General features: G+C 39.3%; 1 protein-coding gene across 1 annotated transcript in view; it reads right to left on the bottom strand.

Annotated features, from left to right (window-relative positions):
* The window catches only part of SNX2 (sorting nexin 2), a 55,050-nt gene extending 36,344 nt beyond the window's left edge, over positions 1 to 18,706 (bottom strand). Inside the window, exon 1 of the mRNA XM_060091890.1 lies at positions 18,555 to 18,706. Within this exon, the coding sequence (XP_059947873.1) occupies positions 18,555 to 18,662 (108 nt within the window). The 5' untranslated portion in view covers positions 18,663 to 18,706. The remainder of the gene's footprint in view (positions 1 to 18,554) is intronic.
* Between the last annotated feature and the right edge of the window lie 6,377 nt (positions 18,707 to 25,083).

Genomic DNA, 25,083 nt, shown 5'->3' with positions numbered 1-25,083 from the left:
GTACTTACAACTATTTACAAGCATTTACATTGACATAGGTATTATAAATAATCTAGAAATGATTTAAAATATATGGGAGAGATTGTATATAGATTATATGCAAACACTATGGCATTTTATATAAGAGACTTCCATAAAAGGGATTTTGGTATCTGTGGGATGTCCTGGAACCAATCCCCTGTGGATACTGAGGGAGAACTGTACTTGTTTTGAATAAGATACAGGCATTAAGGACCTACATATAATATACCTGTACCCTCAACTTCATTTCGAACAAAGATTTTATTTTTGAATACCAAAATTTCCTGGAGATCAAAGCTCTGGATTCTAGTTCTGCCTGCACACTAACTTGTCTATGGTTACATAAATTTCCTTGAGTACCATTTTTTGTCTATTTAATGAGAAGTATATCAGAATGGCTATAACAGTCTCTTTTTTTTTACCTACACATTTTACTATTTCACAATTTCTAAATCTAAAATCACCTAATTTGATTTCTTTTTGCATTTCTTAACCTTGCTTGATAATAACTTTGAAAAAACACCAAAATTTGTAAAAACTAAACGCAATTTTAAAAATAGTCAATCTCAACTCACTGCTATAATTTAATGCCTGTGTAATGAACCTGTGACCAAATCTCAAGAGAAAATACAATCAACAGATCCCAACCCCAAAACAGCTCAGATGTTGGAAATATTAATCTAACAAATTTTTAAAAGCTTTTCTAACTATGTTCCAAGAGATAAAGGTAAATACATATGAAGTGAATGAAAAGAAAGATGTTCACAGCAAAGAAACAGAAACTACCAAAAAAAAAAGAAAAAAAAAAGGAAAATTTCAGAACTGAAAAAAATTATCTAAAGTAAAAAGTTCGCAGAATGGGTTCAATAAAAGAATGAAGATGACAGAAAAAAGTGTCAGTGAACTTGAAAATAAATCCACATAAAGTGTCCAATCTGAATAATAGTGAAACAAAAGTTGAATAAAATGAACAAGGGGGACTTCCCTGGTGGTCCAGTGGTAAAGAATCCGCCTTCCAATGCTGGGGACACGGGTTCGATCCCTGGTTGGGGAACTAAGACCCCACATGCTGCAGGGCAACTAAGCCCATGTGCTCTAGAGCCCGCGTGCCACAACTAGAGAGCCCTTGTGCCACAACTACTGAGTCCGTGTGCCACAACAAAAGATCCCGCATGCCGCAACTAAGACCCGACGCAGCCAAATAAATAAAAGAGTAAATATTTTTAAAAAATGAACAAGGCATCAGGAGTCTGTAAGATAATATCAAAAAGTCTAACACTCATGTCACTGAAGTTCCTGGACAGATGAAAAATTTTTGCACAAATATTTACGGAAGAAATGGTTGAAAATCCCTGAAGTTGAAGGACATATATTTATAGGAGCAAACCTCAAAGAGGATAAAACCAGAGAAAACTATGTGTACACACATCATCACAGAGCTAAAAATAAAAGTATTAGAGAAATGAAAGTAGTGAGAAAAAAAAAACCCATTTTTACAGGGGGACACCAATTAAAATGACCATAGATTTCTCATCAGAAATCACAAAGACTAAGAAAACAGTCTAAGAATACTTTCAAAGTGATGGAAGAAAGAACTGTCTAACCACAAATCTATAAACAGCAAAAATACCCTTCAGGAATAAAGGTAAAACAGTTTTCAGATGAAGCACAAATAAGATAATTCATCATCAATAAACCAGGTCTAAAAAAAACAGTAAAGGAAATTCTTTACGCTTAAGAAAAATGATACAAGAGGAAACAATGAATGAAGGAAAAGCAACAGAAATGCTAAATATCTGAATAACAAAAAGAAACTATGTTTTCCCTCTTCAATTCTCTAAAATAGATACGTCTATTCAAAGTAAAAATTGTAATACAGTCCATAGTTATAATACATGTAGACTATTAACAACCTATAACATGTTCTTATCATAACTGAATGTTTATACTACTCTAATATCTTGGGTATTCATTGTTCTCTGACATCAAAGTCAGAGAATGAAAAACTGGCATGTTTATGTAACAAAAAGGATTCTTTTATATCACAGTTCAGTGCCTGAGAGTGGAGAACAAGATGGGAATGGTGTGGACGGGTGAGCAACTCCAGTAATGGCTGTGGTCGCAGCAGGTACCCCACTGTGGGGAGACTATGAGGCATGCACTTTCTATTGGTGCCCATCCATCAGCAGCATGGAGTGCCCTGCTGCACTGCTCACAGAGCAGTCATGGAGCAGTCACTCACTAAAGGATCTCAGGACTCACTTATCTCTGCCCCTGCCTCTCCATGTCTCTTTCAGTTCCCTAGTGAGTTCAGGAAGAGGTGTTCTCCACTGGGTGGAAAGGAGTAAGGAGAGAGTGGTCCATCAAACAAGGAAGTGATGGTGGAAGGGTACGGTGACAGCTTCTGGATGGTCAGAATTATAGTTGTCTGAGACAGGCAATGAGGAGACATCAGTGTTTTTAATAAATATATATTGTTTTCTTCCCCTATATCATCATTTAGTAGTTTGCTAGAGATTATTTTTATTAAAAGTTTCAAAACAACTAGTGCTTTGGATTGCAACAAAGACTAAAGAAGGTCACCTAAGCCTCTTTCTCCCACTGATAAACACTAAAAGCTCTGGACAGAATACAGAAACAATGATCTAAAAGTAAAAAAAAGGCAGGTTGGGGAGGGAGCCAAAAATGTGAAAACTGATCCTTATGGGGATGAATTTTATGATTTTGTTTCTTTTTCTTCTCTCTCCCACTTTTTCCTGAGGATGGCCCCAACTGCAGAACTACACTAGGAGTATGCGAAGAGACTCAAAACAACACCACCACCACACAAAACAAAAAACCTTTGTCTATCTAGCTATAACACCAGGGCCCCTACAACCTGGAGAACGTAGGTGGAAAATTCTTTTTTCTCCCCCTTGCTTCCCAAAGCTTTCCTCTCCTGTCCCTGCCCTAAGGCCACACCTACTTGCTTAGCTGCATGACAAAGCATCTAAAACCCCAAAAGAAAATCTACTTTCTAGCCAGCTGAACCAGGAAAAGGGGGCCCAGTAGCCTGAAGAGCAGGAGACAGAAATCTTCATTAGTATTTTCTCTTTTTTTTTTTTTTCTTTTGCGGTACACGGGCCTCTCACTGTTGTGGCCTCTCCCATTGCAGAGCACAGGTTCCGGACGCGCAGGCTCAGTGGCCATGGCTCACTGGCCCAGCCGCTCCGCGGCATGTGGGATCTTCCCGGACCGGGGCACGAACCCGTGTCCCCCTCATCGGCAGGCGGACTCTCAACCACTGTGCCACCAGGGAAGCCCATCTCTCCCTTCTTTCATTGCTTTGCTACAAGGGCAGTCCAAGCTGAACTCCAGTCCACTATGTGACAGTGCAGACACCTAAAACTCTGAGAGAAGCCTATGTTTCTGTGAAACAGCCTTGGAAGAAAGAGATCAGCATCTCTCTCCCCACAAAAGACCAGGTCTGTTTACTGTCCAGTATAAGTATCCTCTGGAGCAAAGATCAAGCAGACATTGCCTATTATAAATGATTTGGGTTCCCTAAGCTCAGGTTCCTCAGCTGTGACACAAACCAAAGGCTGGTGCAACACTGGCCTGGGCCCCTCCATTTATCATCCTGGCAAGAGAGGGGCAAGGGAAATGGTCACAAACATATTCATACTATTGGGTTGGCCAAAAGGTTCGTTCGTTTTTTTTCCACAAGATGGCTGTCATAGCACTTAGCTGTCTTTAACTTCATTCAAAACGGTTTTGCTAGATGGTATGTGACAGCTGTCATATCAGCATGCATTTGAAAAAAGACATCAAAATTGGTGAATTTTTGTGTAGCCATTTTAACACTGAAGATGAAAAAAAAGTAACGTTTTCGGCATATTTTGCTTTATTATTTCAAGAAAAGTAAAAACGCAACTAAAACACAAAAAAAGATTGGTACAGTGTATGGAGAAGGTTCTGTGACTGATCAAACGTGTCAAAAGTGGTTTGCGAAGTTTCATGCTGGAGATTTCTCACTGGACGATGCTCCACGGTGGGGTAGACCAGTTGAAGTTGATAGCGATCAAATCAAGACATTAATTGAGAATAATCAACGTTATACCACATGGGAGACAGCCGACATACTCAAAATATCCAAATCAAGCGGTGAAAATCATTTGCACCAGCTTGGTTATGCTCATCACTTTGATGTTTCGGTTCCACATAAGTTAAGCAAAAAAAACCTTCTTGACCATATTTCTGCATGCAATTCTCTACTTAAACGTAATGAAAACATTCCATTTTTAAAACAAATTGTGACAGGGATGAAAACTGGATACTGTACAATAATGGGGAACGGAACAGATTGTGGGGCAAGTGAAATGACAACCACAGCAAAGGCTGGTCATCATTCAAAGTAGGTGATGTTGTGTATATGATGGAATTGGAAGGGAGTCCTCTATTATGAGCTCCCTCCAGAAAACCAAACGATTAATTCCAACAAGTACTGCTTCCATTTAGACCAACAGAAAGCAGCACTCGATGAAGAGTGTCCAGAATTAGTCAACAGAAAGCACATAATCTTCCATCAGGATAACGTAAGACTGCATGTTCCTTTGATGACCAGGCAAAAACTGTTACAGCTCAGCTGGGAAGTTCTGATTCATCTGTTGTATTCACCAGACATTGCACCTTTGGATTTCCATTTATTTTGGCCTTCACAAAATTCTCTTAATGGAAAAAATTTTAATTCCCTGGAAGACTGTAAAAAGCACCTAGAACAGTTCTTTGCTCAAAAAGAAAAAGTTTTGGGAAGATGGAATTATGAAGTTGCCTGAAAAATGGCAGAAGGTAGTGGAACAAAAGGGTGAATATGTTGCTCAATAAAGTTCTTGGTGAAAATGAAAAGCGTGTCTTTTACTTTTACTTAAAAACCGAAGGCACTTTTTGGCTAACCCAATACTTGCTATGCTTTGAGTAAGAAAGTCCTTTATCATGTCAACTTCCAGCAACCATAAAACAAGTTAATCTGTTATCTTACCAGGAGGGTAAAGTTTACCCTTTACAGTTCTTGAAAGAAAAAATTAGTGACCTTGAAGATAAATCATTAGGAAACCTCCAATCTGAGTAATAGAGAGGAAAAAAGAAATGAAAATGAACAGAACCCCAAGGATCTGTGAAACAGTATAAAAAGGTCTGACATTCATGTTACTGAAGTCCTAGAAAAAGAGCAACGCAAAACAATATTTCAAGAAATGATGGCTAAAAACTCTCCAAATTTGGTTCAAGACATTAATTTACAGATCCAAAAAAATGAAAACTCCAAACAGGACAACTTCAGAGAAAACTAGATGCAGCCTCATTATTAAAAATGGCTGCAATCTGGGACTTCCCTGGTGGTCCTGTGGTTAAGAATCCACCTTTCAATGCAGGGGACACGGGTTCAATCCCTGGTCAGGGAACTAAGATCCTACATGCTGTTGGGCAACTAAACCCAGGCACTCTAGACCCTGCATGCCACAACTAGAGAGCCCTTGTGCCCATGTGCCACAACTAGAGAGCCCATGTGCTGCAACTACTGAGCCCAGGCTCTGGAGCCCATGCACCACAACTAGATAGCCAGCGTGCCACAACAACTGAGCCTGTGCTCTGGAGCCTGTGTACCACAACTACAGAGCCCACGTGCTGCAATTACTGAGCCCACACGCTCTGGATATCACACACTGCATCTAGAAAGAAGCCTGCATGCCACAACAAAGAGCCCACATGACGTAACTAAGACCCTATGCAGCCAAATAAATACATAAATAAAAATGTTTAAGAAGAAATAAAAGAAGAACCAAAGAAATGGTAACTGGGGAAATAAAATAGACCAGTTTTCTTTTCTTAAGTTATTTAAAATGTGTATAACTATGAAAGCAAAAATTATAACAATGGTAAAGTTTTCAATGAATGGAAATGTAATACACATGAGAAATATAACATGAAAGAAGGAAGATAAATGGACCTATATGGTTGTAAGGCTCTGAATTTTGTTTGTCAAAGTACAATATGAACTCTAATTGGACTGTAAATTTTTAGGTATATATTTCCCTCTGTTTTCAGAGGGAAAAACAGAAGAGAAAAACAGAAATCAAATAAAATGCTAGATCTAATGCAATCACACCAATAATCACATTAAATGTAAATATTCTAAACACATCAATTAAAAGACGGGAAGTGACCGTATTGTGTACAAAAATAACAATGCACAACAATATGCTACCTACAAAACCCTACTTTAAAGACATAGGTAAGTTAAAAGTAAAAGAATGGAAAAAACATGTCATGCTACCAAAAAAGAGCTGGAGTGTTACATTAACATCAGATAAAATAAACTTAAGAATAAGGAGTATTATCAGCAATAAAGAGGGGTATCATGTGATAAAAGAATCAATTTACCAAGAAATTATAAAAATACTAAATTACAGTAATTGATACAATAAATAGATAATAAGGGAAGATAGAGAAGACCTGGAAAATACTATCAATCAACTTGACTTAACATTTAGAGAACACTTCAACAATAACATTAGACTACATACATGTTTTTCAAGTGTACACAGACTGTTCACCATAACAGAGCACATTCTGGGCCATCAGACAAACCTTAACAAATGTAAAAGAACTGGAATCATAAAACATTCTCTGACACTAATAAAATAAACCTGTATCAGTAACAGAAAACTATCTGGAAAATCCTCAAATTTTGGAAATTAGCACACTTCTAAATAACCTATAAGTCAAACAGGAAGTCACAAGGGAAACTAGAAAATAGTTTAAATTGAATAAAAACAAAAACACAGTATCAAAATTTGTGGGATGCAGCTAAAGCGGTGCTTACAGCAAAATACATAGCTAAATACTAGCACTCAAAAAAAAAAGTCTTAAACCAATGATCAAAGCTTGACAAAACAGAAGAGCAAACTAAACAGACAGCAAGCAGAAGGAAATTAATGAAATTAAAAAACAAAACAAAAAATAAAAAAGAAACCAAGAAACCAAAAACTGATTCTTTGGAAAGATTCCAATAAAATGACAAACGTTTAGCAAGATTTAAATGAATGAATAAATAAGCAAACAAAGAGATGACATAAATTACCAATATAAGCAATGAAAAAGGAGGGGCATTACCCAGACTACACAGATACAGTAATAGCATAATGGAGTATTATGAAAAACCTATGCCCATGAATTTCACTGCTTACACGGAACGGACAAATTCCTTGAAAGTCACATACCACCAAAGTTCAACAAGAAGAAATACTTCTGTATCTATGAGACACACTAAATTTGAAGTTAAAAATCGTCCAGCAAACAAAACAACATGTTCAGATGATTTTACTAGCAAGTTCTGTCAACACTTAAGGCAGACATATGACTAATTCCACACAACCTCTTCAAGAATACAGAAAAGGAGGAAACACTCTCCAACTCATTTAATGAGGTAAGCATTTCTGATACCAAAATCAGACATTACGAGTAAAAGAAAACGACACACAAATATCTGTCACAAACACAGACACAATAGCAGAAAAACACTAGCAAATTGGATGCAGCAATATATAAAAAGGATAAATACATTATGACTGTGTGGGGTTTATGCCAGGAATTCAAGGTTTAGTCAACATTTGAAAGTCAATCAATATAATCCAGTTTATCAATAAACTAAAGAGAATTATATGAACATCTTATTAGATGCAGAAAAATCATTTACCAACATGAACATCATTCAGAGATACAAAAGTTAGAAAACTAGAAATAGAAGGAAACTTCTTTAATCCAATAAAGGTCATCTACCAAAAAAAATCATATTTAAGGGAGAAAAAAATGAATATTTTCCTCCTATTAGCACGAAAGGGGAAAAGATACCCACTCTCACCATTTCTGTTCAGTATTACAATGTTGGTTCTAGCTAGTGCATTAAGACAAGAAAAAGAAAGACATACCGATTGGAAAGAAATAAAACTCTAATCAGAGACAGGATTGTTTACATAGAAAATCCCAAAGGTTCTACAAAAAAACCTACTAGAACTAGAATGTTTAGCAACAGTTGCAGAAAACAGGGTAAATATGCCACCAATGAGCAAATGTAAAAGATATAAAGGCACCAAAAAACCATAAAATAGGTATAAACTAATAAAATATGTACTAGATCTGTATGCTGAGAACTATGAACACTGATGAAAAAGATCAAGACAGACCTAAAAGAAAAAAAAAAAGAGAGAAATAGTATACTTATGGCTTAAAGGCTCAATATGGTTAATATGTTAATTCTCCCCCAAACTAATCAATGGATTCATACAATCTCAATTAAAATCTCAGCAGGAATTTTTGATAGAAATCAATAAATAGATTCTAAAATTATATGGATAGGCAAAAGAACTAGAATAGCCAAAACTATTTTGAAAAGAACAAAGTCACTGGATTCACACTACCTGATTTCAAGACTCAGTTAATCAAGGTAATCAAGACAGCACAGAACTGGCAAAAAGACAGTCAAAAGATCAATGAAACAGAGTCCAGAAATAGACCCACACATATATACTCTACTGATTTTTGACAAAGATGCAAAGACAACCCAATGAAGAAACTTTTAAAGTCTAGCTTCTCTAACTTAATATAAAACATCTGAAATTCACTGATGTTTGTTGCATGTACTGAAAAATACTATCAACTTAATATTTATAGAACATTCCACCCAATATCAGACTAAATACATTCTTTTCAAGTGCACACATAATATTTACCACAGAAGACAATATTCTGAGCCATAAAACAAACTGTAAAATGATTATCTTTCAGTAAATGGTGGTTGAACAACAAGATATTTATATTCAAAAGCATGAACCTCGGGCTTCCCTGGTGGTACAGTGGTTGAGAGTCCGCCTGCCGATGCGGGGGACACGGGTTCATGCCCCGGTCCGGGAAGAACCCACATGCTGTGGAGCGGCTAGGCCCGTGAGCCATGGCTGCTGAGCCTGCATGTCTGGAGCCTGTGCTCTGCAACGGGAGAGGCCACAACAGTGAGAGGCCCGCATACCGCAAAAAAAAAAAAAAAAAAAAAAAAAGAACCTCAACTCATAAGAAAATTAACTCAAAATCAATCTGCAGTCCAAATATAACAGCTAAAACTATAAAACTTATAGAAAAAACATAAGCAAAACCTTTGTGACCTTGTGTTAATGTTAGCCAAGGATTTCATATGTAACATATGAAGCACTATCAATTAAAAAAGGATAAAACAAGCCACAGATTGGGAAAAAATATGTTCAAAACACACATCTGGCAAAGGATGTGTATTCAGAATACATGAAGAATTCTCAAAACTCAATAAGGAAACCCATTTTAAAATGGCTAAAAGATACAAAAGAACACTTCACCAAAGAAGACAATTTTCAGATAGTGAACACGTATGTGAAAAGATACGCACCATCACTAACCATTAAGCAATGTATATTAAAACCACAATTAGATAACACTACATACCTTTTAGAATGGCTAAAAATCACTGGTATGCTGGTATATGTTTAGCAATCAGGTCTTTGGGAGAGAAGACCCTGAATTTTAGCTTTTGCTTATTTCTGTGGCATAAACATACCCTCTGTGGCTGATTTCTCCCGACTGAATGTGGAGCTAGGAAGATATGTTACTTTCCACCATACGGATACAACAGACATATATAGAAACTAGTAAAACACAGTAAAGGAATTAGGAAGTGACAAGTTTTATATATTTATTACCTTTGTTTTTTTAATATAATTTATTTATGTTTATATAATTCAATTTTTAACAATGGCTGTTTACTAAACAGCTTACAAAAGTCCTGAAAATTTAAACATCAGTTCTTTCAAGCCAGTATAAGCCAGCCCCAAGCATGCCACTGCCTGAAATAAAACTGACACTAACAAGTGCTGACAAGGATGTGGAACTGAATTCTCCGTCATTGAAGAAAACAGTCTCGTTGTTATCTTTTTCTTCTTTCTCTTTCTTTCTTAGAATCTTTTACAATTTTTTTATATTGCAGAGATAAAATGAATGAAAACCTGACCAGAGACTAAAACAGGCAAATCCAGAGGCACTGAAGTTTCCTTTGGACTAGACTTCAGGATTCAAACACTCAATAATACATACAAAGTGTGACTCTTTGAATAGGAATAAAGTTTCAATATATATATATATATATATATATATATATTTTTTTTTTTCTTTTTGCGGTATGCGGGCCTCTCACTGTTGTGGCCTCTCCCGCTGCGGAGCACAGGCTCCGGACGCGCAGGCCCAGCGGCCATGGCTCACGGGCCCAGCCGCTCCGCGGCATATGGGATCCTCCCAGACCGGGGCACGAACCCGTATCCCCTGCATCGGCAGGCGGACTCTTAACCACTGCGCCACCAGGGAGGCCCTCAATATATATATTTTTAAAGAAATTTATTTATTTATTTTATTTTTGGCTGCAATGGGTCTTTGTTGTTTCAGGCAGGCTTTCTCTAGTTGTGGTGAGCGGGGGCTACCCTTTGTTGCAGTGCACAGGCTTCCCATTGCGGTGGCTTCTCTTGTTGCAGAGCACAGGCTCTAGGCGTGCGGCTTCAGCAGTTGTGGCATGCCAGCTCAGCAGTTGTGTCTTGCAGGCTCTTGAGTGCAGGCTCAGTAGTTGTGGTGTGTGGGCTTAGTTGCTCCGTGGCACGTGGGATCTTCCCGGACCAGGGCTCGAACCTGTGTCCCCCTGCATTGGTAGGCGGATTCTTAACCACTGCGCCACCAAGGAAGTCCCTAAAACTTCAACATTAAAATAACTTTTATGATGGGAGGAAATACCATAACATACTTTTGTCTTGAAACATCATGCTTTCATTTTAATGAAACCATATATTATCAGTTCTCAGACTTGGAGAACACTGTCCTAATGGACATGGTCTTGAGTTATATTACTAGTTATTATTATAACTTGAGTTATATTATTACTAGAGCCATTAACTTGCAAGACTAAAAGTAATTAACTTCATCTCCCTATGCTTTATCTCCCTTGAACCTTTCTGGCAAAAAGCTTGGCAGTCTCTTAGAAAGTTAAACATGTATTTACCACACAACCAGCAATCCTACATCTAAGTGTTTTCCCAAAGGAGATGAAAACTGTTCATACAAAAATCTGTACATATTTACGTCATCTCTAGTCATTAATGCCCCAAACTTTAAACAACATAAACATTCTTCAACAACAAACAACTGTGATACACAATACAATGGAATACTAAATTCAGCAACAAAAAGGAATGAATTACTGATACATGCAACAATATCAATAAATATTAGATACTTTAGGTTAAGTTAAAGAAGCTACATTCAGGAAGTTTCATACTGTTTCATTTATAAAAAATATAATTCCATTTATATGAGTCCATTTATATGAAATTCTGGAAAAGACAAAACTATAGGCAAAAAACAGATCAGTGGGTGCCAGAGGCTGGGAGTGGGAGGCGTTAACTACATGAGAGAATTTTTAGGAGGTGATGGAAGTGTCCTATATCTTGACTGAGGTGGTAGTGAACTTTACCAACTGAGGTAAATTTTATCACAACTAAAAACTATCATCACAGGAAAAAAACACCAGAGTTCAATTTTATAGGAAAGTGGGCATTTGAAAAGTAACATTAAGGACAAATCTGGGGGGTTCCCTGGCAGTCCAGTGGTTAGGACTCCAAGCTTTCACTGCTGAGGGCCTGGGTTCAATCCCTGGTCAGGGAACTAAGATCCCACAAGCCGTGCAGCAGGGCCAAAAAAAAAAGAAAAAAAAATTATTCTTTTTAAGAAAAAACTGAAAAGAATTAAGCACCTCTGCCTCAAGCAACTACATAGAATAACATTTTTTACAGGCACTAAAAATAGTTCATTCCAAAACCCTTATATTTAATGGCTTCCAGGGAAAGTAGTCAATTAGAGTTATACCTTGTCATAAATCTCTTTCTGGTATTTTCCATGCTGTTGCCTTTAAATACCTGGTCACGAAATGTCTTTCCTCTTAAACATAGGTAATTCATAATGAAATTTTCAAAAAAATTAAAACATTTAAAGTTGGATGCCAACCCAAAGAAGACAGAATTAGGAAAACAAGATATATGCTGTTACTACCTGTTGTGTAAGAACAATAGATACTAACTTCCGTTCTTTATCAAAAGACTCTTTAGTCTTACTCTACTTGCTCTCTTGATAATGTCACACACTTTTCAGGGTTTCAAAGATCATCTCTATGCAATTAAGTCACTCCAGTTTTCTATACTATTTCTGTACCATGTGCATATTTCAATTACACATACATCACCTGGTATTGCAGGGGCTTGTTCACACAGGTGTGTTTATTATGTTGACTCCTGTTGGTTCATATACTCCATAAGGGCAAGGACTAGATTTCTACTAAACTAGTTTGGTTTAGTGTCACCATTCAATAAATTGTATTGAATCTGTATCTCTAGCCATCCAGTATTTCTAGCTGTCTGATAGTATCCGCATTGGTGTAACTTATTCCCAAATGAAATAAACTTATAATTCCTTCCCCTAGACATTGTAAGTCTTAAGATGTCTATCTTTTAATCTGCTATTGCATCAACTTCTTTCTGTCCTTCATTATTTGCACTTTTCTTCTTGAGGCTTTTAACCTCAGATTTAAAATAACCTCTGGCTCATCAACCTACCAATGATACCTCACACTCAAATTTATCCCTCAGACCACTAGCACTAGCTTCCTGGGTGATCATGTTACTGCCCTGAAAATCTTCCAGAGCTCTCACGTGCCTACAAAACAAATTTCAAAGCTGTTCACAATCTCACCACATTAACCTGTAACATCCTATATTCAGCCACTCAGAATTATTTATGGTTCTCTAAAATATGGACTGAACCTTAAGTGACACGTGCCATTCTCCCACACTGAAATTTCATTCCACCCTTCAAAGTCTCTCTTAAATATTACCATCTCAATGGCTTTTCCTAGCCAACAGAAACACTTACTGTTCATCTACTATGTGTCAGGAACGCTGATAGGAGTTAGAATCGCTCCCATTTCACTGGTACTTTCAGTGTTTTCAGATCATATAGTCACAGTCTGTCTGTATCAGAGTTTTCTGTACATCTTTCTTCTCCACTGGAGATTTTCTGTCCTCAAAGATTTGCATTATCTTGCTAATCTCTGCACTCCCGTTATCATCTAAAAAGTATGGTAGAGAGTAAATACTCAGGTATTTACTGAAGTCAACTAAGTACAGTATCTTCTGAGCAATTATGGCATAGGGTTACATGGTGGGAAAGGAATTCTAAGACCTGTGAACCTCCCATCTGGAAATTTCATTTGAAATGCACTATAAACTATCATGTGACAGTGTTGGGGAAACTGTGGTTCTCAACTTCAGCTGACCTTAAGATCTGAGGTTAGTACAAGAACCAGGTGTAAACATCTACAGTCAACCAATTTTCAGAAAGGATGCCAAGCCCATTCAATGGAGAAACAGTCTTTTCATCAAATGGTGCTGTGACAACTGGATTGCCACATGCAAAACAATGAAGTTGGACTTTACCTCATACCATATACAAAAGTTAACTCAAGACGAATCAAACCCCTAAATGTAAGAGCCAAAACTATAAAACTCTTAGAAGAAAATAGATATTCATGGGATTCATGGAAAAGACTCTGACAAGTACAGGTTTCTGGTCACTGACTATACTGCTGAACTGAATGAATAAGCATTTTCAGAACTCTAATGGAAAACTGATGAATTCATAAAGTGCTAACAAAAGATCAAGATAAAAAAAATTAATTACATGGGACTGAGTGAACTGCTGAGGATGATTATAATTTTTGTGACTTTCTTTTTGAATAAAAAAAATGTGATGTAAATTTATGTAAAAAGAACTTAATGTAAAACAATGCCACTCTTCTCACATATTTTCTCTTGTTTTGGAAAATATATTTTCTGTTAAAAACATGATTTATGCTGACACATAACAGGTTGATTATTGTTATTATAAATGAATTAATTAAAAAAAACAGATATAAATCTTCATGACTTTGGATTGGGTAGGGGATTCTTGTATATGATGTTGAAATCATGACCAACAAAATAAAAAACAGATAAACTGGACTTCATCAAATTTTTTAAAAATTTGTGCTTCAGATAACACTGTCAAGAACATGAAAAGACAATCCACAGAATGGAGGAAAAATTTTTGCAAATCATGTATCTGGTAAAGAACTTGTATCTACGATATACAAAAAATTCTTATAAATAAAAAGACAGGGCTTCCCTGGTGGCGCAGTGGTTAAGAATCCGCCTGCCTATGCAGGGGACACCGGTTCGAGCCCTGGTCCGGGAAGATCCCACATGCCACAGAGCAACTAAGCCCGTGCGCCACAACTACTGAGCCTGTGCTCTAGAGCCCGTGAGCCACAACTACTGAGCCCTCACTCCACAACTACTGAAGCCTGCGCACCTAGAGCCCATGCTCCACAACAAGAGAAGCCGCTGCAATGAGAAGCCCGTGCCCCGCAACGAAGAGTAGCTCCGCTCGCTGCAACTAGAGAAAGCCTGCACACAGCAACGAAGACCCAATGCAGCCAAAACTAAAATAAATAGGGCTTCCCTGGTGGCGCAGTGGTTGAGAGTCCGCCTGCTGATGCAGGGGACACGGGTTCATGACCCAGTCTGGGAAGATCCCACATGGCGCGGAGCGGCTGGGCCCGTGAGCCATGGCCGCTGAGCCTGCACGTCCAGAGCCTGTGCTCTGCAACGGGAGAGACCACAACAGTGAGAGGCCCTTGTATGGCAAAAAAAAAAACAAAAAAACAAAAAACAAACCTAAAATAAATAAATTTATAAAAATAAAAAGATAACCCAACTGAAAAATGAGCAAAGGCTCTGAACAGACATTTCTCCAAAGATGTACAAACGGCCAATAAGCACATACAAAGATGTCTTCAAGAAAATATAATCAAAACCACACTTAGATACCATTTCACATGCATTATGATGGATAGAATAAAAAAGTCGAATAATAACAAGTGTTGGTGAGGATGTGGAAAAACTGGTTCCCTCATACATGGTTGGTGGGAATGTAGAATGGTGTGGCCATTTTGGGAAACCACTCCAGCAATTCTTCAAATGATTAAATGTAGAGTCACCATATAACCCAGCAACTCTACTTGTACACAAATGTTTATTGCAGCATTATTTATAATAGTCAAAATGTGGAAACAATGCATATGTCCAATGAATGACAAAATGGATAAACAAAATGTGGTATAGCCATACAATGGATTATTATTCAGGCATAAAAAAGAATTAAGTATAGACTTTGAAAACTTTATGCCAAGTGAAAGAAGTCAGTCACAAAAGACCACATGTTACATGATTTCATTCATATAAAGTCTAGAATAGGGATGTCTATAGAGACAGAAAGTGAATTAGAAGTTGTCTAAGGTTGGGGGCAGAGGAGTTTAGGGAATGGGGACGGGGTGAGAGGGTACGAGGTTTCTTTCTGAGGTGATGAAAATGTTGTAGTGTCTGTGAATATACTAAAACCCATAAAATTGTACATATTATATGTGTGAGTTATATGGTATGTGAATTATAACTCAATAAAGCTGTTTAAAAAAAGAACAGGTGAAACTAACACAACATTGTAAATCAACTATAATCCAATAAAGAAAAAAAACGAACAGGCATATAATATAAATTTCCTGACCTTTTTAAGGTGTTGTCTTACTACTTCATGCTGCCTTAGGGCAAGCACCTTTTAAGCTTAGGACTATATCATTTAAAAAAAAAAAAGGCAGTATAAGTGGTATTCCTAAACAATGTAAAGCCTCTCAGGTACAAAAAAAGAACAAGCTTTTGCCAGATTTTTTCCCTTCTCATTCACTTCCCTGCCCCCATGCCAGCCCTTCTCCACTGTTTCATAGTCACAACAGAAACATACACTAGGGGTTTTAAATATGCTTTAGCTACTGAACATAGCTTTATGTGACTGTTCTTAATTTTGAAAGGAAAGGAGTTTAATATTGGGATAAAAACATACTCATAGCATATACACTAAGTTGTATAGTCATTACAAGCTTAACAATTATGACATGGAAGCTGTGTATAATTTAATTTTCACTTATATGGATTTCAACTGATTTTTTTCCTACAAATGCCCTCAAATGAAAAAGTTTCTACATGCATAATATTTTTAAAACTCTGACTTACTTTTTTTTAAAATAGAAAGACATTAATTTTTATGCCTTTCTTACAATTTACGGCTTAGGTAATAACTATTCAAAGCAGATGACCTGAATCAGAATCACCTGGGGCTTTGCAACTCATTGTTGTCCTTGAGACTAGAAGCAATGTCATGAAGAGAGTTTGTTAAAAATGCAGAATTTGGCTTATCCCAGACCTACAGAATCAGAATTTGCTTTAACAAGATCTCTAGGTAACTTACATATAATGTTTGAAAAATAACGATCTAGAACACTTATAAAACATGCAGATTCTAGTGAGGCAAAGGCATATGCATTTTAAACAAGAATCCTATGGTTTCCCCTACACACTGAAGTTTGAGAAGCACTATTCAAAAGAAAAGGGGCATACTGAAAAAACATTCCTTTAGAGCAGCTTTGGTATACTAATAAATGCTGCTATATATCCTTCCCCAAATAGTTTGAAAAGCAAAAAAAAAAAAATTCTGAATTTTTAAGTCTCACAGTTATACTACCTTAAAATTAATACCCTGAATGAGTCTCATGAAATAAGGGGTTTAGATGAACAATCAAAACCAACTTTTTAAAAAGTTTTCAAAACGCAGTAACCAAAATAAATTTATTCATACTCAAAATTTTGTAGACTTCTACTGAAAAAAAGTCAAATACCTTATTTAAAAGTCCCATCCAAATGGGAAATATAAATTATAGTTCCTTTTACTCAACTTTAAAAGACTTCAATTAAACAGAATGCTTAGTGTTCACAATATTCTAGTTTACACTATGTTAATTAAGTTTCTTCTGATCCTTGCTGGTGGAAAACCTTTGTAGCCCTCACAGGGAATACAGGTCTTACGATCATGCATAGACAGTAACTTTCGATACGTGTTAAGGTAGCTGTAGAGTATACATAAAGGACTACAAGGATATTGGCCCCAAAAGGTAATTTGCTGTACAAGGTAATTTTTACTAATTCTTAGGGGATGCTGGTTTTGACAATTAATTCAGCAAACATTTGCTAAATACAATCAATGGTCAAGATTTTCTGAGGAAACAAAGATGATCAAGGCACTATCCCTAGGCCCAAGAAGCATATAATCCTGAGGACAGGTGGGGTTTGGGCAGGAACCTGCATATACAATTAGCAGAACGTGGTCAGTACCGAAAAACGGGTGCCGGAAGTTCCCAGTTTCAGCTAAGTGAATGTCAAATAATGGATATTTTACAGTAATTTCCAATTGATTTGCTGCAGAGTTCAACAAGCTAGGAAAGCTTACTAAAAAGCAGTTTATAAAGAAGTACAGCCCAAGATAAACAATTCTCTGGGAAATGTGCTTGTATTTTAATACACATACACACACTTAAAGTTGGGCTATGAGGTGTGTGCGCGCTCATCAAAGGCAAAGCAATTCAAATATGATCTGGATACAGGAGGCCCAGTACAGTTAAGTTCACAGAGGGCGTTTCCTTTGACAAAAACAGGAAGACTTAGCTTCAGAGATCGCTGATCATGCGAGAAAAGAGGAAAAAGGAGTGAGGATCTTTTTTTTATTTCTCCCCTGGTAACTTAAAACAAAAAACAAAAAACCTCCCCCACCGCCCAGCAGTTTCCTGAACTATTCCCTCCCTTCAACGTTATATTTTATCAACACTATGATCCTTAAAAAGCTTAAGAACTAAAGAAGACAAGCAAGACCGGTCAAATGCATTTACCTATTTAACAGTCCAAAACAGGTACCTCCCTCAAGGGGAACTAGCAGTCCAAGAAGGGCCAGGACCGGGAAAAGTGCATCCACACGCTCCCTCCAGCGCCCCGGCCACTGAGCACTCTCTTCACTGCTCTCCCCTTTCGGAGGCACACCCTCCCTTGGGAAGGGAAAAGCAAGCACCTCTTAAAAGGGGCTGCGGAGGTCGCCCGGCAGCGCGGTGAGGTTTGCGGGGACCCAGAGCAAAACCTTCTCTGCTCTGGAAGAAGAGGTGCAAGTGACACTGACGAGGGCCAGCTGAACGGGGAAAGGGCACTGCGATGCTCTGTCCGGTCCCGGCCCCTCAGGGGTTCAGGTCGTCCCCCCGGCCCGCAGTTTGCTCTCTTAAGCAGGCCTAGCCGCCCAGGCCAACTCCAGCCCAATGACAGGTCCCCGAGGTGGGGCCCGCGTCACAGGTGTCGCCCCAACCAGGTCCTTGCAAATCCGGGGGGGTGGGGAGGGACAAGTCGGGGCACGGCAAAGGCACCGAAAGGTGAGACGCGCGGCAGCGACGGAGCGCAGCACCCACGGCGACGCGGTCTCACCTCTAAGGTGGAGACAGTACTGGTGAACAGGTCCTCTCCGTCCTCCAGCTCCTCAAAGTCGGTGGGTTTCCCGACCCCCAGCGGAGGAGGTTCCCTCTCGGCCGCCATCTTCGCTCGCCCAGACTACTGCGCGAGCGGGACCTCACGGACCTGTCACGTGAGCACGCACGGCTAGGCTGGCGCGCGGGCCGCTGGGCTCCCCCCCTTCCCCGGCCCGCCGCGCGCGGCCCCGCCCCCGGCCTCGAGACTGCGCCCGCCCGGCGCGCGCCGCGCTCAGCCCCGCCCATTTGCCTCTCCTTCCACCTCCACGTCTGGGTCGCGGCCACCTTTTCACCGCCCACTTGCTGTACTGACTTTTGTGGAAGAATCTTGGACTTTTATTGCCACGTCCCTTTCTTAGCAGGACTAGGCCAAACGATTTCTGTTGTCGTTACCAGTTTTAAAATCTCCTTTAGGAAGTGGGAGAGCTTGGGGACCAGTTTTAGGGCTTGGATTATGCACAGACTGAGGGCAAGATTGAAGACTGGCGGAAGAGAGACGTGTCTCTTAGATCTCTAGGCTGTCCCATAGAACTTTCTGACATGATGGAAATGTTCTATATCAGTAGCGTCCAGTAGAGTAGCCGGTGGCCGAGCACTTGAAATGAGACTAGTGTGACTGAGAACTGAGTTTTAAATTGTACTTAATTTTAATTAACTTAAATCTAAATAGTCCGCATGCGGATAGAGGCTACTTATTGGACAATGCAGCTCCGAATAACAAAAAACACCCTGAATAACTTGTTGTCTGAGGTTTACTCCAATTTCATCACAAGGCAGCACACGATATTTTTCCTCAATAAAGTAAGAGTCAGAAAGGTTGGAAAAATGACAATTAGGAAAATTAGTGGATGATTAGTAAGAGCATCATACGCAACTTCCTCTGCCAATTAATAGATCTTCATTGTCAGAGGGTTTCTTGAAGACTTTCAGCTTCAATTACCTCACCTCACTGCATAGGATTACTGTCACGGTTAAATGAGAAAAAAATGTGAAATTATTCTGAAAGCTAAAGATTGCTATGCCAATGCAAGGTTTGTTCATGGAAAAATAAAAAGGCATTGCAGGTAGCAACCTGAAGTTACAATTTTGCTGGAGAAGAAATCTTCACACAGCGCTTCCCTGGTGGCACAGTGGTTGAGAGTCCGCCTGCCGATGCAGGGGACGCGGGTTCGTGCCCCGGTCCGGGAAGATCCCACATGCCGCGGAGCAGCTGGGCCCGTGAGCCATGGCCGCTGAGCCTGCGCGTCCGGAGCCTGTGCTCCACAACGGGAGAGGCCACAACAGTGAGAAGCCCGCGTACCGCAAAAAAAAAAAAAGAAAAAAAAATTTTCACAGGGATTCTTTACAAATTAAGTATATAGAAGCCCTCAGCCCTCACTGGCCTGGGAGTTAGAAGGCCTGGGTTCTACTGGCTATGTGCCAGACTTACTTAGCATCACTGTAATTATTATTGTTTTAAGGGTATTGGAGCAGAAGTTTTTTCTAGTCGCTAGGATTTCTTCCACCCTTAAATTTCTGAATTTCTATGATTATTGTCAAGAAGTATCAACCCAAACCAGAACTAATTTAAGTAAGTATACCAAGTCATTTCTTGGTATCAAGTGTTGCCTGGGTGAGTTGGATGCATGGGCCAGTTGTCACTGTCATGCTCCCATCACCATTGGCACTGCCGTCGGCCTGTCTGGAATCAGATGTTGAGGCACATTCCCTGGCCTGCATTCCACCACCTATGGACAGTCTGTGGCCTGTCACTGATCAGAAACTTTAATCTCTTTTGAAAGCTCACATTGTGGCTTGAGGTGATTCTTCTCTGTATCCTTTTTACCTGTGCCTCTGTTTATTGCTTACTACTTTCTGTCTTATGCTATGGTCATTTATATTCCCAGCATATTTTTTTATTGGACATTTGAATTAGTTGAAATATAGGTCCAGCTGCTTGTAACACAGACCACATTCAAAGTGGCTTTAGAAAAATGCAGTGTAATTATCCCTCATGTGGGAAGATGAAGGCTCCATGAGCTCATCCAGGGATTGCAGGCTCCTTCTGTGGTCCTCCTCTCCCTAGGGTATAATCTCTTCCTCATGGTCCATGTTGGCTAACCACCACAAACCACATTCCAGCAGGCAGAAAAGGAGTAAAGGGAAATGCAATGACACCCCCTTTCCTTTAAGGGCGTAGTCCAGAAATTGCACGCACTACTTCTCTCCTCATCCCTTTGATCAGCTCCTTAGTTACGTGGCCATCCCTAGCTACAGGAGACTAGAAAATGCCATCATTATGCCACCCCCTAAAAACTAGGGGTTCCCTTACTCTGGAAGAAATGAAGACTATTGTAGGAAACCAGCAGTCTCTGTTATAAAGCATCTATTCACTCTTTTTATGGTAGCATATCTGAATTTCCTTCTGGGTAACCATTCTTTCCTACTCTAGCCTGGAAGTCTCCTCCAGTTCAGGAATGGAGTGTATGACCTAGGCTTAAGCCAAACCTAGCATTGACTCCCTTGGCCCTAGTGATTTGTGGGAGGTCAGATTCAGCCTCGTTTCCCCAAACTCTTAGCAGCTTTGATTGTCTTTCTTTCCCTATTCAACCTAAATTCTACCAGGACTTCAAGAATTGTCTTGCTCTTTTTCTTCCTCAGTCCTTTGCTTTTCTGTTTTATCTTTTCTGAAATCCCAAATTCAGTCATCAGCTTCTCTAATCTTATATCCATATTGCTAAGAGCATTTGAAAAGTAAACCCCAACCTCAACTGCAGAGCCTGTAAGTCCATGATTTCTAACAGCAACTCCCCACTGCCTAGATACCACCATTTGTTTTCCAAATCCTTCAACTATTCTTTCCAGTAAAGGTTCTCTTTTCTCCTCAAGTATCCCATCACCTTTTCTCCTCATTTTCATCAAATGACTTAGCCTGCTCATTCAATGACAAAATAAAATCTGCCAGTTGAATCCTTCAGCCTTCAAGTAGGATGGAAATTCTCTTCGCTCTGTGCTCCCATCACTTACTGTGCATGCTTCTATAACACCGATTATATTGTACTGTGATCATGGCCACTTTTCTATCACCCCTGATAGCCTGCAGGATCGTTGCGTTCCAGGGCTATTTCTTATTTGACTCTGGATCCTGGGTAGCCCTCAGCTAGTGATCTATAACTGTAAAACAAAATATAGCAAACTTAGCACAGCTTAAAAACACAAATATTTATTTTCTCATGATTTTGGTGGGTCAGAAATCCAGGTGCAACTTAGCTGAGTGCCTCTGACTCAGAGTCTCTCACAAGGCTATAGTAAAGGTATCTAGCAGAGCTGCAGTCAGTTCAAGCAAGACTCACCTGGGAGAGGATCTGCTTCCATGCTCACTCACGTGACTGGTGGCAGGTCTCAGGTCCTTGCTGGCTGTTGCCTGGAGACTGAGTTCCTTGGCACACAAGCCTCTCCATAAGGCTTTTCAAACAACATGCCACTTGCTTCCCCTAGAGTAAGAACTCTAAGAAAGACAGAGTGAGCCAAGAAAGGACAGAGAGGGTGAAGAAGACAGAAGCCAGAGTCTTTCTGTAACCTAATCTCAGAAGTGGCATCTCATCACTTTTGCTGTATTCTGTTCATTAGAAGCTCACACTCAAGGAGAGGGATAAAACGGGGGTGCGGCTAACAGGAGGCAGGGATCTTGGGGGCCATTTTAGAGGTTGCCACAAACCACAATAGTATTTAGTGCTCAATAAAATAGTATGCAATTAACACCTTCAATGAATAGATGAATGAATATGAAACTCAAGAGAGAGGGCTAAGTGGAAGATACAGATTTGGTAATTTAAGCCACTAGTATATGATAGGCCCCAGGTAGCCTGGGAAGCACAACCCTTAGGATCATTAAAGAAGCAGGTAAAGGAAGAGGTGCCATAAAGAAAACTAAAAAGCAACGAAGAGATAGGAAGCAATGTAGGAGAGAGGGCAAAAGGAAGCAAAAGAACAAAGAAGAGAGTGTTCAGCAGTATCCATTGCCTTGAGTATGTTAATAAAATGGTAACGGAAAAGGTGAATGATTAATGAGTACAAAAAAGGAATACAACAAGTTGTGATGGTTAATTTTATGTGTTGCCTTGGCTGGACCATGGTGCCCAGATATTTGGTCAAGTATTATACTGGATGTTTCTGTGAAAGTGTTTTTGGGATGAGATGAACATGTAGATCAGTGGCCTTTTAGTAACACAGATTACCCACCATAATGTGGGTGGGCCTCATCCAATCAGGTGAAGGCCTTAATAGAACAAAGACTGACCTCCCCACAAGCAAGAAGGAATTTTAGCAGACTACTGCCTTTGGACTTGAACTGAAACCCTTTGCTGAGTCTCCAGCCTGCTGGCCTACCTCATCAGATTTTGGACTCACTAAGCCTCTACAGTTGCATGAGCCAATTCCCTAAAATAAATCTCCCTCTATATATGTAACACATCCTGTTGGTTCTGTTTCTATGGCAGATCCAGACAAATACACACGTATGAACTATTCTTTTAAAATATATAAATGGAAGCAACACAGAATAGGTCAGTAACTTGCCGAAGACACAGGTTTATTTTTTTTGCATGTTTTAATTAGATTTAAACATGTTTATATATTAGGGAAAGAGGTGAAAAGAGAACAGTAGGTTGAGAATATAATATAGAGAAATAATCAGAATGGAGGAGGTCTGAAAGCATACAGGCAGGAATGGGATAAACAGCAAGCAGAGGAATGTGCCTTAAAAAAGAGAAGGTATACTTCTTCCTTTGTGAATAGAGAAAGGGCCATTTAGAGCCTGTTCTAGCTATTGTGCATAACAAACCATTCCAAAACTTCGTCATTGAAAATGACAACCATTTCTTATTTCCCATGAGTCTGCAGGTCGGCAGGGTAGTTCTCCTGGACCGGATTTGGCAAATCTTCTTGTAGGGTTTGTTCATGTATCTGTGGTCAGCTGAGGGATTGACTGGGGGCTGGCTGGACAAGGCTGGTTTGGGGTAGGACAGGTTAGCTCTGCTCCATGTGCTTTCCTTCTCCTAGACTGGGCTTCCTTTCAAGGCTATGGCAGGGTTCCTAAAAAGAAGGTAGACACATACAAGTACTTTTTCAAGCTTTCACAAAAGAAAGTCACATAACCAAGCCCAAGATCAGAATGGGAAGGGGCTATAAAATTGTAGGGCAAAGGGTGTATAAAAAGGAAGCCATTAATTTGGGCCATTAGTGCAGTCAGTTTACCACAGGGGGATGCATTTACAGACTTGTTTATAAATATAGGCGTGGGAAACGCAAAAGTCCACACCCAAGATATCTATATATTTATATATACATATAGGTACATAGATATTGGTACATATATTTAAACTCATAGTTCATTTATTTATTGGTGTAGGAAAGGTTAATTTCTAAGAGAAAAGAAGTCAGTACCAGCACAGGTGGCAATTCGAAGTATTTTCAGTAGATCTTTTGAAGATTTGGCGAGAACATTCACCAGGGACATATAAGGAACTGGCAGATAGTACTGGAGGCCTATTGAGGTGGAAGCCATATGTTTCTGGCAGCAATAATCCCAACACTTGTGTGATTTTCTCCTGTAGTCTGGAATTGGAGGTGTAGGAGTGCAAGAGGATGATAGGATTGATTTGAGGCTAGATATTTTGAGGATGAGCTTGGTGGAGGGAAAAGGCAGCTAAGAATTTTGGGGCCCCCTCAACAGGGAGGAGTGACCAAAAATAGATGGTTTCCAATGACAAGGAGGGATAGCAGGTGGCATGAATTCCAAAGAAGAGATTTTTTCCAAGGGGATTAAAAAGTGATAGTATTAAAGTGATATTTAGAACCCAGTATGAGCTATATTTTTGGTGAAAAGTGACATATTAGTCAAGGCAAGGCGGTTGAAGGAGCCTCTGGGCAGACATTCACAATGTAAGAACATTTGGATGGGAATTGGGCATCTAGGAGGCATAGTGAGAGCGAAGACAGCAGTCAGGCATAGATGGAAGGATGTGTGTGAGGTGAGGGGAACAAGTCGAGAAGACCCTGGAGAGACCTTGTCCTTGAACATAGCTTCTGGTGAGTGACGTGACATATAGGGTAGCAGCTATGAAAAAATAAGATTCATTATGATCTTCTTTGCAATCATATTGGGAGAGTAATCGTTTGGTTGCTTAACTTTAACAATAGTTAAGTGAAGATATTTAAGCTTCTTTTTGAAAGATAATGAAAGACCACATTTGTTGAAGGAAGGAAGGAAGGAAGGAAGGAAGGAAGGAAGGAAGTCAGTCAAGCATAGTGTTTTCTTTCTCACAGGTCATACATGCCAACAAACTACCATTACTCTGAAAGTATCAGTAATTCCCTAAACATTGACATTACTACTAGCCGTAAAATGATTATATAGTTATGACCCGTATGTCTCAGTCTCTGAATGTCACAGAGTCCTATGGAATAAAATATCCTTTCAAAATTGTTTCTTCACTTCTATTTCTTTT

This window comes from Mesoplodon densirostris, chromosome 3 (genome assembly GCF_025265405.1).
Source record: "Mesoplodon densirostris isolate mMesDen1 chromosome 3, mMesDen1 primary haplotype, whole genome shotgun sequence".
NCBI lineage: Eukaryota > Metazoa > Chordata > Mammalia > Artiodactyla > Ziphiidae > Mesoplodon > Mesoplodon densirostris.
The sequence above is the reverse complement of the archived record's forward strand: the minus strand, read 5'-3'. Positions and strand labels throughout refer to the sequence as shown.